Raw genomic sequence first — 18,757 nt, 5'->3', positions numbered from 1 at the left:
AGAGCAAGTAAAGTTTCCCGGTCATAACATCTAAAGTCATTATAAGCCTCTTTAAAAACAAAATAAAATTACTTAAATCGTTTGAACTTATAAAATCTGGACTAAACACTGAGTTCTCGTATTAGGAAGATGATCATGGACTTATCAAAGCAAACGTTAAGACGTCTCTCATAATTATGTCTTCTCAGTAAATATCATGTATTTTCGTTAGCTTTTGGATCTTTAATACACGATTATCATCTTATGTACTAATATTCACATTTTTTAATATTCAATAATTAAACATTATTACGATTGTGAAAGAAACGAGGTATTGCAAATGTTGAATCAGACGATTTAAGCTGTCGTTATTCATACACTTTACACTATTAAGTATTTTGCTAATTTACAATTATCAGAATTAGAAGAGCTGGTAAAGTAATTAGGAAAAGAAGAATAAATGTAAGGTATGATTGTGAAGGGCTGCTCTTGTGTCAACCCCCCCCCCCCTTCCATCATACAACACCAAATATTATGAATACCTTCTATTTGCATCCCATTGCTTTGCTAGATCCAAGAATAAAGCCCTCTCTTTCCAATATTTATCCATTACATCGTTATTTGTCGGCCCAAATAACAAATATCACCCTTGCCCAATCCTAATTGGAGATTTCTTATACAGTATTTTCCAATAAGTAAGACCTGACATAAACTTTGGTGACACGACGTATGCTCTGTGACATTTGCTCCTGTCTTAATATCTCAGAGGGCAAAGGGTTAGAGTTAGGATAGGTTCAGGGTAATGTTAAGATAAGGATTAGGGTTTATTCAGTTTTGGGTTTTCTATCGGAGCAATTGTCGCCGGAGCAAATGTCATGGAACCTGAACTTGAACATGTACATGTATATGCGACGATGATTGTTTTATTTTTCCCCGTTGAGGTCGCATGTCGTTTTCCAACACAGGCTAACACCTATATGCACATTCCTCATTGCCTTGTAGACAAGACGATAAAATTCAAAGTTTGAGTAAATCAGGCCTGGAGTCAATGTGATATTAATGATCAGTTCCGCTGGTATTAATTTTCTTTTAAAAAGTATACTTATTTCCTTTCAACTGGAACTTTACAGCATTTTACCCGAGTTATTAATATAAATAGATTATGTTAAACAATAAGTCAGACATCGTGGTTCATATGTTTGGAATTCTATTCCAGCACATAGCATTCGAAATGTGAAGACCTCATATTCTTTTAATTTAGCTGTAAAGCGCATTCTCCTTTCAAAATTGATGAATGCTAAGGGTTTTCCGGAAATTAGGTTGGTATTCTATGGTGTAGAAATTTAATCCAAATTCCCTTAGTTTGGGAGCGAAAACCTTTATTTTTTCAAACCAAAATTATTTTCATTTGAAAGTGAAAACCCTATAATTACTTTTTTTTCAGCAAACAACCAACCCTCTTTTAAAAGCATACAGGCCCCTGATATTTACAGTGCATATAACGCATGTAAATTGTTATTTTTGAAAAAAAATATTCTTTCTACCTTTTTCTTAATTAGAGAATTAGGAATTAAACTTTGTTCAATTTACTATTACCATACGTCTCCATAACAAATTGATATTTAATTGTTTAATATCAAGATAGTCTTTCATTTATCTGTTCTTCTCTTTATTTCCTTTCTTCATTATTTTACTTTTTATTGTTTTGTTCGTTCATTGATTTGTTTTAAAATGATTTAAATTTAATATAAAAAATGTTTCAACCAATCAAGCCTTAGGCTAATCTTGCAGCACCTTTGTATGTTCATTATGTACTTCTTTTACATGGGTAATCTTATGCATTTTATTCATATTGTTTCATTGTGAACAAGCATGAATAATAATAATAGTAAAAACAACAACAATAATTATAATAATAACAATAATAATAATAATAATGACTATTATAGTAATAATAATAATTAATGATAAAGTAAATTAATTAGCTCGTCAATTGAATATCCTGAGTTACAGGAGATACGGGTGAATTACATTCATGGCATCTTCTTTCTGAAAAATTACTCATTTGGAAAGCCTAAACCTGTATTATGCAGATCTATTCATGTACCGGTACATTCATTTAAAGACTGTATAATCCTTATAACCCTCTTAATTATTTTAACACCAACTATCTCCACTGCATCCTTCCCTGCCCCCCCCCTCCCTGTGAATTCATTGTTTTCTTCTTCTGTGTACACCCCCCCCCCTCTCTCTACATCCATACCTCTACCCATTCCTAATTCTTCTGCCCCCCCCCCCTCGTCTCTCTCTTCTTTATTAAACAAGTTTATAATGTGAAACAGGGGAAATTGGAACAGACCATTATAAAATATTGTTGATCATCTATATTTTCAGAGAATTTTTTAAGTCTTAAACAAAAACAAGGTATCAGCAAAGAGTGCTTTGATGATTATCTGAGACTATGCATGATCATGATGATAGAGTTTCGCAATGAACCAAGTAACCACTCGCTGAGACTATTTCGGACATGTGTATTGCCTCAAAATATCTTCGTCTTCGTTAGATTTGGTGAGATGTACGCCAAAACAGGTATAGGATTCACTGCGAGTTTCATTTGACCAATCAGCGACGGAGAAAGGAGTTCTGCGCCCCGCCCACTTCGTGATGGCGTCAACTGGGTTTTCATATTCGCTGCAACGCACAACCATCTTCTTCATGAAGCAACGTATAGCGGGGGATGAACTCAAGCGAACGCCGAGATTGGAGTCAGCAAACTCAAACAGCTCGGTGCATAATTTTGGAGGTGGTGTACGGCCGCGCAGGAGAGCGTTTAGCTACATTGTAGCAGCCCAATGAACAAGGGGGTAGTTCTATTAGGGTTTAAAGTGATTCTTCACCATGACGTCACATCGATGACAGTTTGCATCTGCCAATCAAAAGTGACATGAAATGGCGACGGGTTATTGGGCAAAGAGGGAAGAAGAGAGAAAGAAGTTTTGATTAAGCATCGGCGCTGCATACACTTGTCTCTCATAAGCTAATTGTGGAGTCCTTCTCTCTAACGACTATGCAAATTGACCGATTAGCAAGTTAGATAGGAATCTCATCGCTGGAGGAGGGATCGCATCACTCGGCGTACATGTCTTGGTCTAAAACAGAACTTACTTCTCATTCTCCATCAGGATAGCTGACGGGATCGGCTCTAACACGCCGTGTTCATGTGGAAATTCATTATTATATGAATCGAATTCCAACATTGGTTTCTTCACAGCCTGTTAAAAAGTCACGGACGACAAGACTAATATTTCACCTCATCCTCGTCAATTTATTGCATTCATTCAGATCAACAGGGCTTCATCATCGTTTACTCCTTTTTTCCATTCTGTCGCAAAGCATTTTCTTCTTCAAGTTTTAACTTGAACGAAAAGTAAAGTCAAGAAAAGAAAATATTTTATCTTTCATTTCATGTCTGAACCCCAAAAGGGATTGAGAGTGTATCCATCTTGTTACGCTTTAACTGGTTTTTATGCCCTGTGAACCCCCTAAACGGTACATAACACTGGTGGTCAGTGCGTTGATGCGGACGTTTCTTATTCGACCCTCTCATTACTACACGTGAATCAGCTTTACAAACTTATGAAGCGAAACTTTGAGCAGGAGTTGAAAATTCAATTTTGTATTTCTACTTATTTCTTGGACTTGAGAACATAAATAATTTAGAGTTTTCTCTGCGAGAAGAACAACGGGAGATGAAATAGTAATTTCTGAAACTTTGAGAAGAACATCAGCTCATCCAGCTTAGAAAAGGATTATTTCAGGAGAGGATTGAAGAGTGACAATTGAAAAAAATGTCAGCGGTGGAGTTATTTCGACCGCCTATTAGCGGCATCTCGACATCAACCAGCAGCGCGACGTCGAAATCGAGTTGTTTCACGATAGAGTCACTTGTAGCAAAAGACACAAATCATAACAACAACCACCATCACCATCATCATCGAGCAAGTCCGACTCCTCCGTCATCACCGCAAGCTGCAGCTACGGCATCAACCATGGAATCGAACTCGTTAGCCTCGTCACCGTTCACGCCGCCGGCGACGAGCCGGCATGGCGGGATCATCAAACCTATGCCCACCGAGGCATCATTCTTTACCTCGCTCAGCGGGATGAAGGGACTCTACCACCCAGAGCCTATCTATCACACCGCCGCCGCTAGCGGGCCACAGTCTCACGTCGGCCCGATCCAGCAACAACTCGGACTCGCACATCATCATAACCTGGCAGCCGCCGCTGCAGCAGCGGCAGCCCAACATAGTCACCCGGCGCTTGCCGGTGTGTTCGGCGCACACGGTCTTGGTGGGCCGAGGCGTGATGGTTTTGGACTATATCCGTGGTTGCTAGCCAGGAATCGTTTTCTTGCCGCAGGTCACAGGCCATTCCCAGGTGAGTAGGATATGTAAAGCGATCCTTAATTCTTTCTAAAATTCCTTTCCATCTCTTCAACTCTGACCTATCAATTACCAGTCTCTAAGAAGGATTTATTCTCGATTAACCCGGTGAAAGGTATATCCAGCGCCACTAAAATAAGCCAATGTTTATACTCCAATTGCAGTCAGAATAGAGCACGCATTTGATATATTTCTAAGAATTAGTTATTTGCCGAGTCGTCGCTAATATTGGTGTAATTTACATTTGTTTACTACATTTTTATTTTGTTTGATATTCTGATCTTTTAAGATATTTGTGGTTTCATTTTCATTTTATTGTCGAAGTCAAAAGAGACGGAACAATAATATGAATATCGCGATAAATCCCAACCATTTAACAGATATCCAACATACTGTCCGTTGTCTTAAAACACACTGTTTTATTCAATGTTCATTTAGTGTATATGTTATAAGAATGCTTAAATTATTTATTTTGCAAAGCGATATGGTTGTAACAATGATTTGGAAGTAATTATCGAGGATAGCATTTGTTTTAACCCTCCATGTAATCACCAACCATGCCAACGATGTGTTTAATTGATAAAAATATCGCAGGTCTATAGGCCTCGGATAAGAAAATGTGTAACATATTTCATCATAGAAAAGGAAATGGAGAATACATAATTTCGTTTTTTCTTCTGTTGATTCTATGTTGTAGCTCATATTTGAGAGGATAATCAAAATCCATACATGTACGTAATATGAGGTGATTTTCTCCCTTCCTGGTCTTTAGGAAACAAATATTTTGTTATACCAGGGAATCCTAACGATATTTTATATTACTATGAAACTCAATACTGTCATGACTGTACTTGCCCAGATTGTTACATGATTATTAAATGAGCATGAAGATGTGTGAACTGAATTCCATTTGAAAGAAATCGACTGACATTTTCATTGTAATCGAATGGGTTCCTCTCGCAAACTATATCGTGACCGTTCGAGAACTGTTCAGTAGAATTCACACCCAGAACATATATTTTAAACTTAATATCCAAAACCTGATCTCAAAATGTCTGACTTTAAGGGATTTTGATGTTCTGTTTACCATTGGTCTTATGTATATGCAAACTGAATAATCGGGACATATCTGCTAAATTTGTGAAGCATTACATTAATATTCATTAAGGACGATTACATACCACTTTTGACAGTTCACATATGAAAGCGAGACAAGAATGATCTAAATAGACATGTTTCCTTGGTAAAATTTTTGACCAAATTTATAATTCACGCAATATTTTGTGTTAGGTTACCCAACAGAATTGTATATTCTTTCTTCACCTAATGGATTTGAGAGGGATATTAGATCTGAAATAGAATAAAAAATTATACCAAAGAAATATTTTATTTTAAGTTCAGGCGATTTTCTAAAACATTGTCAAATTCTTTCATAAGTGTTGTATCTGAAAAAAAAAATCCTTGTCAAAATTGTTATTGTAAGACACGTGACGAAAAACCATTTCTCTTTTTATAATTATCTTATGGTTTGATTTTTTTTATATCGGGCCTATCGGCTCTTTATAAAAATTAATATGTGCTTATAAGATAAGAATGGCGGGGTTGCACACTTGAGAACAGCTGCTATCAACCCTCTTGCATGACAAAAATGATTACTATCTGCGCCCCGTTGTACAAAAAAGTTGTGATTTATTCGAATCAATTCATTGCTATCGATCTAGAATTTATAACTATCAACTGTCAACTACACAGATTTTATCAAGCGCAATATGAGTTTGATATTTCATCCATCACAGCACTTTGTAAGACGGTGTTCGAGTTTAATTTTCATTTTTTTACTTCATCACCTGTAAAATATAGATTTGTTTAAATGAATTGTAGAGTAATATAAAAATGTCAATGATAATCCTTAAACCTTGGTGTAATATTTTGGGGTGATATTGAATACTATCTTTCCAGTGGTCTGATCAATATTTGAAGTTTTTATTTTATTTTTATTTTTTGTTTTTTAGTGCATATCGCATTTCGTAATAGTAAACCTTTGACTGCTAAATTTTGTGATTCCAAAAGGGTTTGTATACCCGGTTCCAGTATAGGCAAGGGGTAAATGAATGACACTATAAGAATACCGTGTATTTAAAACCGTTGTAGGCCCTTATATCTTGTTAGATCATATGATATATATTCCAAAGAGCACTGAAGAGGGGACGGGGGACCAGGGCTCTAGCCCATCCAAATCCTTCACGACCAAAAAAAAAAAAGGAAAGGATAAGGATAAGGGTGAACTGAAATATAATATTGATTTCTGAATATTATGTCGAAACCTATCACAAACTTTGATTTTTGTAATAAAAAAATAAAATATTTTGCTCGCTCGCGTCGCTCGTGCGCAAAATTTTTGGCTCATTACGCCACTGTCAAAGAGTAAAATCTACTTCTTAAATACTATACCAATAACAAGAATTCAAGGTGAAATATATGTCTTTATTTTCTACATGTTCTAAAGTAATTCAAGTTTTATTAATAATCCAGCTATATAAATTCGGAATAGGCTTACATCAGATTATGGCGATTGTGCCAATGCAAGGTTGATTTTTAACCTTCATGTTTTTTGTCTATTATTTGGGATTAATTTAAGCGTTGTTTTCATCAATAATCCTTTAACATTCCTCCGTATAAAAAAAACATACTATACCCACACATCTGTCACTCTGTCTTACCCCCCCCCCTTCCCCTCTCCTCTCTCCCTTTCTCTTTCGATCTTTTTTTCTCTCTTTCTTTCTCCTCCTCTCTTTATTCTTCTCTCCATCCAAATGTCAATCACTCTGTATAATTCTTTATCCACTTTAATAAATCACACACACAAATTTTACACTTAGATATCTCTGATTAGAAATTAATCTAAAAAGTGTGTGATTTGGAAATGCTCCCAACTTTGACCATGTTGACCCCACCCCATCACTCCTTAGTATTTTCTTTTCATCTCCTTTTATCATTTGTATTTATTTTCATATACTATTGTAATTGTTTATATATTTTCCTTTCTTCTTGTGGTTTCCCCCTCTCCTGTTATTGTCACCATTCTTCTCACTCTCACACACTCCATTTCCCCTCCCCAACTGTCATCTTTCTCTTAGCCCCCCCCCCCCACACACGCACACATGCTCTCACTCTCTCTCTCTCTCTCTCCTCCATGGGTCCTTGCAGGAGGATGTAGAGGGCATTGCCCCCAGAATTCGTGCCCATGCCACCGTCCTTCGTCCGGTCACATTGTCATGTGGTCGCTAATGTGCTTGTCCACTACTATGACACATACAATGACAAAAGAGATGTAAAGAAGAAAAAAAGAAGGTCCCTGATTTTAATCGATAGGATTCTATGATCATTGGATTATATTGCTCGCTCGACTCTTTCAAAGGTTTTCATGTCTGTTGTGTCCGTATTTTCATCAGCATTCCAAACTATTAAAAACAAAATGACCCTTCCTTTCACTATCTAAATGCCCCAATTCTTCTTATCAGATTGAATGCAGGCTCTGCTACCATTCCTCTTGTAGAGTACGCAGTATACCATACCAACCGTACACATTTCTTAATTTCATTTTCCGTCTGATATTATATCCTCTACATGTACTTGCCCCCCCCCCCCCCTTGATCGTTTGATCTCACTCACTCACTCACCTACCAAAAGCCTTTAAAGTTACTTCTTCTTTAGTGGACGCTAATGCATGTCGTTTTTTTATCCAAATCACAAAATCTGCCACTATTAAGAGCTAATTAATACATTCTTGTGTCCCTCATAATGGAGGCTTGAAAACCAATTACGGTCCGTTTCGAATAGACTTTCCTTTTATTTCGAACATCATTGTGACTTCGTTAACCCTCATTGAATGGCGGATTAATCGTGGTAGACTGTTGTTATCATAAAGACCAAGAAAAGATGCAAAAATGTGTATTTATAGAGAGAAAAGACTTGCTGGAGGTATCAGACCAAAATTGAGGTGAGCTAGGCTCCTCAACAATACGCAAAGACCAGTCTAATACATACTACTCGATGACAATAGTGTTAACGTCTTTTATAATGTTTGATAGGAAAGAGATCTTGTATTGACGATGGAAGAAAGAGAAACGGCGTGAAGTTGATTACACCGACAACTCTTTTGTGAAGCCAGTGGAGGAAAAGTTCATTTGAATAGGCTTCACTCTAATGTAAATTAATTAGGCCTTTTATCCGCGCGCTTTTTGAAAGCGCTTAAAGAGCTTTTATCGCGTTTAAGAACTCCGCTCACAAAAGCTCCATTGACTAAGGACGGTAACATGTTTTGAATTGACCGATCATCTGGTGTGGCCCCCCTTTTTTACGTTTTGATCCTTGCGAATTAGCCTTTCAGAAGCGCAGGAATCACCTTCAATAATCTTCTAAATGGTTGATAATAGCTCCTTTAATGAGGTTGTAATGGAATGTTTCTACCAAATTGTTAGCGGGGATTAGGTATGATAAATGAGTAAATGGTCCTAATGTAGGCTATCAACATTCAAAGTGTGACGCGATGGCTATTTTGTAAAAAGCCTATGCCATGTAGCCTGTTTCATTTCCATTTGATCTCTATTCTTGCTTTACGAAGCCAGGTGATGCATCACACTTTATACCAATGAAATCATGATGATCTACCCACATCACACTCAGTCAGCCATTAAGCCTTTATATTTTGTTTCTATCCCATGATTAATTCTAAATATACGTTTTGTTAGTAGCTGATCTATACAGTTGCTTTATAATAGACTGACCCCACACACTTTAAGACGTCGTCTTAAAATCACATCGTGAATATCATATTGTGTGATATTTATGATATTCACGATGTTTCATATTGTGTGATATTTCAAGTTCATGATTTGTGAATTCTTCCAATGATATGACCATATTTTAGGATGTGCATTGTCATTTACCTTCATCGTGTTCCTACAGTCATCAGTATCAAGCTGGTACTTAATAATTTTGCGGTTATTAAAAAGCTTGCGCCATTGCTCGAAAAAAACATATGTTTCCTAGTGTTTGCGTTCTTTATTAATGAAATCATAGTTAATACGAGACGAGAATTTAGAAACCATCTTAAATCAAATATTTATAAATGCCTGCTATGTTGGTAATTTTACAGACAAAAGATATTACAAAATGCAATATCTTTAAAATATTCATAAGGTAAGTGTTATAACTATTCTCTTTTGTACACGCAGTGATGCGTGTTACTAAATAATTTTGATGTGCGATCAAAATTGGCATGAGTGCATATTTTCCCCTTCCTTTTCTTATCCCTCTTTACTTCTACACCCTGTGTAGACTTGTTAGTAAATGGAGTAGAAGTAATATGTAGCAAGAATATAACACCAGCGCCTTTTTTTCCTTTTATGGGTGTGTAACCACGCTCTAAGCCAAAAAAGGTGTCTCGTTCAAGTTGTAGAAATGCTATTCACGTCAAGTTTAGCGTACCTAATTATCATGTCAATACAAGAACTGTGCCCCCTTTACTCGTCTCGACGTTAGACCGATGAAATTCTGCCCTGAAAATGGGTTTACAGATTCTTCTTGACCGTTTTATTAGTTTGTTTGTTCAAGTATTGGTTATATCATGTATATCCCACGGATCTTTTGTTGCCTACATTGTGTGTTTTCATATTTTTTTTAATGATTTGATACTTAGTTATAACCCTCTTGAGAGATAATGGCTGCTAACTTACAATACATAAACATAATAGCGTTGAGGAATGGAGGCGTACACATTATTTTGTTATTCTATGATATTATAAATGAATCATTTTTACATGAACGAAGGGTAATATAGTGTGAGACCTAATGTCAGTTAACACATACACAACAGACAAAAGTACATTTTTCTTGTGTGGGTTACTTTATAAGATAAATGGATCAATGAATTTCATTTCGTTTTCCTTGTGTGGGGTACTTTATAAGATAAAAGGATCACTGAATTTCAATTAATTTCATATCTTTTATTTTCAACAAAATATAACCTGAGTAAATAGCAAGTCAGTATTAGTGTCAAATGTCACATGTCAATTCAAAATTATCATCAAATTAGAATTTTCATTCTTTCCCATTTTACATGTATTTTTCACTTAGCATATTCTGAATTGGAAGTTGTTATTCTCCATCGAGGGTAAATAATCGGTGTTTTCAAGTAATTGAATCAAAGTATCGATTTCGTTATACAATTATTACTGTCTGTTTAAATTATTTTTGGTATTCCTTTTTCGTAAATGTGATTACGGTTATCATTACTATTATCATCATTATTATAACTGTTATTATTATCATTTTTATTATTATTTAAGAAAATAATAATGTGAATGATATGATTTTTTTAAATATAATAAATTTGTATAGCGCAGCTTTATCAGCTGCTCTTGCTCAGAGCTCTTTTTACTTAATTCTACATGTAGTAGTAGTAGCCATAGTAATAATATTGATAATGATAATGATAATAATAATAGTAATACTGATAAGTATTATTTACCCAGGGTAACTACTTTCCGCTGTACGCTGTTCTTCCACTGGGTCCTGCGTAACATATTAGAACTAGAACTCGTTCTATTATTAGTAGAACTAAAGAGATGAAGGAGCAAAATGTTATATAGGCCTATTTTAGAAAAAAGTTACATAAAATACTTTGATAAAAAATAATGGTAATAGCAAAATAAATATCACTGCAAAAATATATAGGCAAAGAATTAAATGTAAATTTTTCAATAATTATATTGTTTTCGTGTGTTTCCCTTTATAGTGGTCAGTGCCAAAATATAAAACATATTATTTTTGTGAAATTTTAACAACACTGCAAACTATATTCCATGAATAAGTATGATTATTCTCATATACATGATACAATGTAATATATACATCAGCGTGTGTGGTGTATTAATATCAGAATGAGACGGATGTGTGTCGGGGCCTTGCATCTTCTTCTCTCATCAACAAAGTTTCAAACGGTCGTCCACAAACACCGCTATCCTCCCTTACCATCATGATCATTAGAAGGATGAATATTATTTTTCCTTCCCTCCAAGTAAATCGAGCTATCAGCACTCGATTTATCTAACGAATGGTGGTCCATTATCATCCCTGTAAACATCGTTTACACCGTGTTATTTATTTTCACGTCCTTCGGGTGTATATCTTTAGCACTTAAAGTCGAAAACAACTTCATGAATGCATTGACATGACGGTCCGGTAGAGGACAGCGAGAGTGTTTTTACCACACCTAAGCATTGGGAGAAAATGGGAAGGAGGGCGGCGGTATTCTATTGAAATGGAATGAGGATAGGTTTACTAATAGGTCTGGATAATATGCTTGTAATCTGCCGCAGAAATAACAGCTCGGTAATGATTAGGGATAAGTGTAAATTGCAAGAGATGTTTGATTAGGCCGTTCGCGTGCTTACACTGGCGTTGGTGGAGCTAGCGGGGAGCTCCCGGCGTTGCGACCGCGAGCCCTGCGGGAGAGAAAGGCAGCGACATGGAAGGGATTCGTTGCAGATTGGTTGTTATTGGTCACAGAGGGCGGTAGTCACTTCTAATTCCCCGTCTATTGTGGTTTATGGATAGACGAGATTGCAATCAAGTAATAAGCATCATACACTCCCATCATAATAGGAAATCAAATTTAAAATGATGATACATGTCTAATAATACCACCTTTCACCCTTTGTGAACATGGAGAAGGATATAATTATAATTCAACACAACTTCAGTCTCAATATATTTGAAGAATTTAATTTATGACATTGGATTACTAAATATAACGTGATGTCAGAATTTATTTTATGTATCATTATTTTAGATGACTGTATTTTAGAATAATATACCGATTTGCCTTGTAATTTTATTGATGGTGACCAAAATTTATTATCTCCCCTAAAATTATTCCTCATCTAAATCGACAACCTAATTTACTTCAAGACGGCTAACATCTGTAACTGACAACAAAATGCAAACACTCGCACTTGTCCACTTATGCCTGGCTTATGTTACCCCTTCTAACATGTCATCGTCTTTGTGAAGAGATCTAGTCACTTGCCATCGAAGTGCGAGTGAGTGAGAGAGAGAGAGAGAAGGGCAGACGATAAAAAACATTCAGGCCGATACCGTCGATCGATGACAGGTTGCGACTCGGAGTGGGTATCGGTATCACACCTCTCGTCTGCTGTGTAAATCTTGTCTAACTACTATCATCTTCATCACATACACACTCTCATCATTTTCTCCATTTCCTTCTCTTCTCATATACATATATATATATATATATATATATATATATATATATATATATATATATATATATATATATATATTCTATATAATTATTTATATGACCTTTTTACAATTGCGTTTAATCCTTCTCTCCATCTCTTTTCTCTATTTTATTTTTTCCCTTTAGGTGATCTTCCAAACGGTGGATTCTTCCTCCAACATCCATTTAGGAAACCCAAAAGAATCAGGACAGCTTTTTCTCCCTCCCAGCTCCTCCGACTAGAAAATGCCTTCGAAAAGAACCATTATGTTGTAGGCGCGGAAAGAAAACAACTGGCAGCAAGTCTAAACCTTACAGAAACACAAGTAAGTATAGGTTTCACACCTGTAAAGATTTCCCAATAAAGACACGCAGAAAATAAAAATGCATGTGGATTAAATTCGTGGAACTAATTCATACTACCTGCAGGCAGGAAATTTGACCTTCTCACTTTGATAATAAATCAATATGTATGAAAACATCTCTAGACGAGATCTTATTAATCTTCTGAAACAATAAAATAGCCCAAATTTCTTGCGCCAGTCAAATAGTTTCAAAATTAAAGTGAATTTCTTAGTCATGTTAGGTTGTTCTTTTTAGAATCACTGTTAGAAGGCGAATCGTAATTATGCATATACACCTGTGTCTATCAGCTAAAAAAGATGTAAAATCATGGCTCACCTTGAATGGTCTTAAACTGAATGATGACAAGTCAGAGTTTTTACTTTTAGGTTCAAGAAAGATGTTAAGTAAGATCAACTATCGATCTTGTCGTCTCAATATTGGTAGCACCTCCATTACACCATCAGATCGAGCTCGTAATTTGGGAGTTATTTTCGATCAGGACATGTCTTTTCGCCATCATCTAACATATGTTCAACAAAGTGTCAGGTATCAACTTCGAAATCTAAGTTTCATAAGAAAGTGTCTTTCCAAACCTGCGGCTGAAATCCTCATTCACTCTTTAATTTCCTCCCGTTTAGATTTTGCCAACTCATTGTTCTGCAATTTACCTAAGAAGGACATAATAAAACTTCAAAGACTACAAAATTCTGCAGCACGCCTACTGACACTGACAAAGAAGTCTGATTCAATAACTCCCATTCTCCGATCTCTCCATTGGCTACCAGTTGATAAAAGAATTATATTCAAAATTTTGTTACTAGTTCATCACTCTGTCTACTCTGTTTCCCCCTTATACCTGTGCAACTCAATTTCTCGATATTGCCCGACACGAAGTCTTCGTTCTTCATCAGATACATTGTTGCTTCAGATACCAAGAACCAGACACACATGGGGGGATAGGGCTTTCTCTGTCATGGGTCCAAAACTCTGGAACGAACTCCCGCTACGAATTCGACAGTTGTCTTCTACAGAATCATTCAAATCCCAACTAAAAACCTATCTATTCCCCTGAAATGATTAATTTAATAATTTAATTTGCCTTGTCCAGGAGATATTTTATTTTATTATTCTTTCTTTTTCTCTTTCCTTTTTTTTTTTCCTAAGCGCCATGAGCACCTTAATGTGGACCTGTGCGCTATACAAATAACCACTATTATATCAAATTAAAAATATTTGGAACGAATGAATATATTTTGCATTTTTGTTGAAATTAGGCAGGTGGGACATGTAATATCTTTTGGGGGGAGCAAGGGTTTTTTATGTCGTTTTATTTTTTGCCGTTGTCACTAAATTTGTGAATTTGTATGGTTGTGAATTGAATAAAAGAGTAATGAATAAGATAGAAGAGTACAAGTAGGCCCTATACATTACAACCTTTGGAGCTCAAGAAGGAACAGTCAAACAAGACTCATTTTCTGAGAGAATCGTTCTGATAACACAGTATACAAACATTGCCTGTGGCTGACTGGTACATTTTGTTAAACGACACCATAAATTCAATAAGTGTTGGAGAGATATTCCTGCAAATTGTTGTAATTTGTGCACTTTAGATGTTTCCCCAGTATAAATGAGATACATTTCCGGGGTAACGAAATTTCCCTCTCTCTCAAGTGGTAATCTAATTCAATAAATCTTTGCAAATGTGTTACACAACATTAAGCAACCAAACAAGAGAAATGCTGATATTAGGATCTTGTATTTTCTCGGCGGTCGCGCGAAATCTAATTTGTAAAACTAAGGTTAACTTATATTACAATTTTATTCATGGCGCGGTTGAATCAGTTTATTAGTTATCAGAAAATTTATCTTAATTCAACAAGATGCAAATAAATAACCAATGTATTTTGCAAATTCAATGTATAAATGTATTGTAATCGTAGAATGTTGCTGGTTGTAATATCAATCACTCAGTATAATAGTTTTAGCTACAGTAGATTTATATAGACAGCTTTAAATTTTTTAGCTAAGGATTGAAAATTGAATAGAATAATAATGAAAAGATTAATCCGATATGTGGAAACTGATATCTGAAGATGCATGACACTTTGATGAACATACTACTCTCTATATAATAACTGCTGAACTGGAAATTAAAAAAATGTATTTTTGAAATTAATTCTTTGAGAAGTTAACTCTGATGAATAGCAATATAAAGGTGACATTGAAGAAAACAGAAAATCTAATTAACACAATCATACGAAATTGAGAAGGAAAAGAAAATGACTCATAGCAGCGAAAGCTTTTATTCACGAGTGTCTGGGGAACATACAATTGCAAGAGATTAGCGTATTTCAAAATACTTTATTCAAGTATGATGATTTTACATCCCGCAAAGACACCATTTTAAAATGAAATCACCCTCTGGACATTTTAACCATTTATGTTTTTAAAGCATAACAAAGTCGAACATTATTTTTTTTCGGGGGCATGTTTGAGGGAAACAAAATTAATAGATTCTTAAAGTTCGGGTCATTTAAAGACAGGCTTGTTATAGGGTGAATAGCTCCAGCTACAAATATTTTTTTTTTTGGAATTACAATAAAACTCGAACGAGGATACCATAAGCATCATCGCCCAAAAGAAAAAAAATAATAGAGGCGTTAAAAGTTAGTATCCATACTAGACAGTATCTACCGCAGAACATAATCATGTCTTGCAAGGAAATAAATCTCAAATTTCATTGCTTGCCGATTTTGACGATCATTAAGCAGGCGGGCACGGTGTAACTAATGAAATAATATCTTATCATAAACGATAGACTAGCCGAGAATGAGCCCGAGTTCGTGTAATTGTATAACAACCCAAAATTATTTTTCATGGCGGAAACCTGACCTGCAACAATAAATAAATTTTAGCGGCAAAACGGGCGCATATTGGCCGTCGCACCTCTTTCCGTTATCAAATGCGAATAGCTGTATATACTTTTTCAATCAACGTATTCATTGCCGACTTCCTCCCCGCCTATTTTTTCTTGATGATATTATACAAGTCCTCGCCCTTTCTCTGTCTCTCTATCTCTCGATAAAATTTGCCTGCCACTAATGCGACGTTTTCAAACATCATCACCATCATAACCCAAACCCGTCTGTTGATCGCGCCATCTTTTCCCCTATCTTCCCGTTTGTGTATATCGAATGACGCTTAAATAGCTGTCACGCTGGCTTGATAATGTAATCATTTTCACGGGGACCGTTTCCCTTGTTTTCTCGGCAAATTTAGCACATTTTAGCGAGCAAGGCGGCACAAGAATTTTTTTTTAAATGGCAGTAATTGAACAAGTTGGTATGTGTTGCCCGCCTTGTTCCTGCCAATTTTCACCGAGAGTCGATCTCGGGGGGCTACCAACACAAACACATACATTATTTTATTACATGCCCGTAACTGAGTTGGAAATCGTCGACACATCTTCAATTTCCCGTGTGTTAACCAGGTGAGAATGCACGCTGCAATAAGAAAAGAAAATTGCGAGAAAAGAAGTAATGTTATGGTTATAAAATGTCTCGTTTTCTTAAACCGTTGTGCGGTATTTGATGATAATTGTCCAAGTCTGCTTTTATATACAACGAGTACGGACGGAAATGGTTAGGGAGGTGCATGTTTGTCGTGAAATTAAGTAGTTTTGAATTCCCAGGTGCATGGCAAATTTGATCAAATTACTATCCCTTGTTTCACTCTAAACTCCAACTGCAAGAAAACATTTCGAAAAAAATAGATAATGGAATGATGATTGCAGGAAATGGTTGGCATGGATGACTTTTGCCTCGTCTTGAAGATATTGAAGGACAGGCTAATGGTAAATAAAATGATTGTCAGGTTGTTTTTAAATTGTTATTATCTACGTGAATTTGTCAAGTATGGAATGCTTTATTTCTTGGAAACAATGTCAGTTAATGATTGTTACACAAGAAACAAGGAGAAAATAGCTAAACAAAGTAAAAACAATACGTAGGCAAATCATTCTAACATGATTGATGTGCTTAAAAATGCATAATAATTTGTTTGCTATCTAATTTTAGATAAGTAACTTGTGAAAGTTAATGATGCAATTATACAACTTTAAACTCTCTTGGCTAAATTGAGTTAAATATTGTTGCTTACGCATGAGCCCATCATGACAAATTATATCCTAAAATTCCACCTAGAAGTGCCCGAAATAGATTAAGAACAGCGCATGTAATTCCGACATTCGTAATACAAATGCAAAATGTAATATTTATGATCAGATTCAGTTAATCTTATCATTATATCAAACAATTTGTTCAGACAAAATTGTATGATTTTTTTTCTCAGTCCGGTTTTGATTAAGCCTTTATCGTAATGACTTGTCAAAATTTTCAGACGTGTTAGCCTAGATTTTTCCGTCGCTACATGTCTTATCAGAGATACCATCGATAATTCATCTATCATCCCCACCTCATAATATAAGTGCTATGATCATACCCAATTGCAAACACTACCAGTGTGATCAATTCCATGTACTAATATTCTGCAGTACATCCCATTGAATAGTTTATGCCATCGCCTGATGATTGTTATATTCCACGCAATTATGCCAAGTTGCAATTGTACAGATTTGTTCTACGTCTTTGTCCCAAATGAAATTCTTATATTCCATTTTGTTTTCAATTGATTTTTATGTTTTTATTATCACAATTTTACATTCCTGAATTTATTATGCATATGTCTAAATAAAATCTACTGAAATTATGTATGCGTTTAACACATATGAATTATGTGAATTATTAACCGGGCGATATATACTTAATAATTTTGGATGAGACATAAATGCCTCCAACCCTCCCCACCCCCTTTAAAAAGTCAATGCCTATAGGCGTATATCAATATGAAACTTACATGATTTATATTTTTATAACTTCACCTTCCTTCTCAATTTTTCCAATTCCTAAATTACGGAAATATCGATTACTTTTAGTGGGTAAATACAAAAATTAACCATATAAAAAAATATATTGGCACAGGACCCCACACCTCGCCATTATCGGGACAATCATCGCGCCGAACGCTCCCCATTCAGGCAGCATCGCATCGCCGCACCCATCTTTAGCTGGCCATTATTATGCTCAACCCCTACTGTCTGTGACATACGAGCATGCGGAGTTGAGAGGGCTTGCTCTCGGGACGTTATCGGACTAGCATATCGCTTCATATGACCCGATCCGACCTGTATCAGTAAAAGGGTTTGGCAAGACGCTATAGGGCAAGGGATTGATTCATTGCATTATCATAAATGATGACAAGACGAGAGATAAGTTTCTCCTAAGATTTAAAAAGAAATCGCGAAATGATAAGACATACTTTGTGAAAATGAGTATGGTTTACTGATAAAGTAAAGATAATAACGGGTCATCATCCCACTCGGTTTACAGTCATCATAAAGTTATACGAATTACTTTTTCAAGGTTAGAAATTGGCACTGGTATAAAAATCGATTTGAAGGTCTATTTTTCGCTGAATTCAATATGTTAGTTTAACCGAAGATCCTATTCATCAGTGCTGGTACTCTTACGAATTATTCTCGTCACATTACAATAACAATAATAGAATTCCGTTATATCCAAACAAAAGATAAATACTTCAAGATCAAACACTAACACTATCACTT

The 18,757-nt window shown here is 35.6% G+C and overlaps 1 protein-coding gene across 1 annotated transcript; it reads left to right on the top strand.

The window, feature by feature from the left end:
* Nucleotides 1–2,717: 2,717 nt before the first annotated feature.
* Nucleotides 2,718–15,324, top strand: LOC129272808 (homeobox protein EMX1-like). The gene is made up of 2 exons (XM_054909913.2): nt 2,718–4,419; nt 12,877–15,324. The coding sequence occupies exons 1-2, from the start codon at nt 3,828–3,830 to the stop codon at nt 13,092–13,094; spliced, it is 810 nt and encodes a 269-aa protein (XP_054765888.2). The 5' UTR covers nt 2,718–3,827; the 3' UTR covers nt 13,095–15,324.
* The last annotated feature ends 3,433 nt before the right edge of the window (nt 15,325–18,757 follow it).

The sequence above is a fragment of the Lytechinus pictus genome, chromosome 12 (genome assembly GCF_037042905.1).
Source record: "Lytechinus pictus isolate F3 Inbred chromosome 12, Lp3.0, whole genome shotgun sequence".
Classification (NCBI taxonomy): Eukaryota; Metazoa; Echinodermata; class Echinoidea; order Temnopleuroida; family Toxopneustidae; genus Lytechinus; species Lytechinus pictus.
Note: the sequence above shows the minus strand (reverse complement) of the source record. Positions and strands in the feature narration are given on the sequence as shown.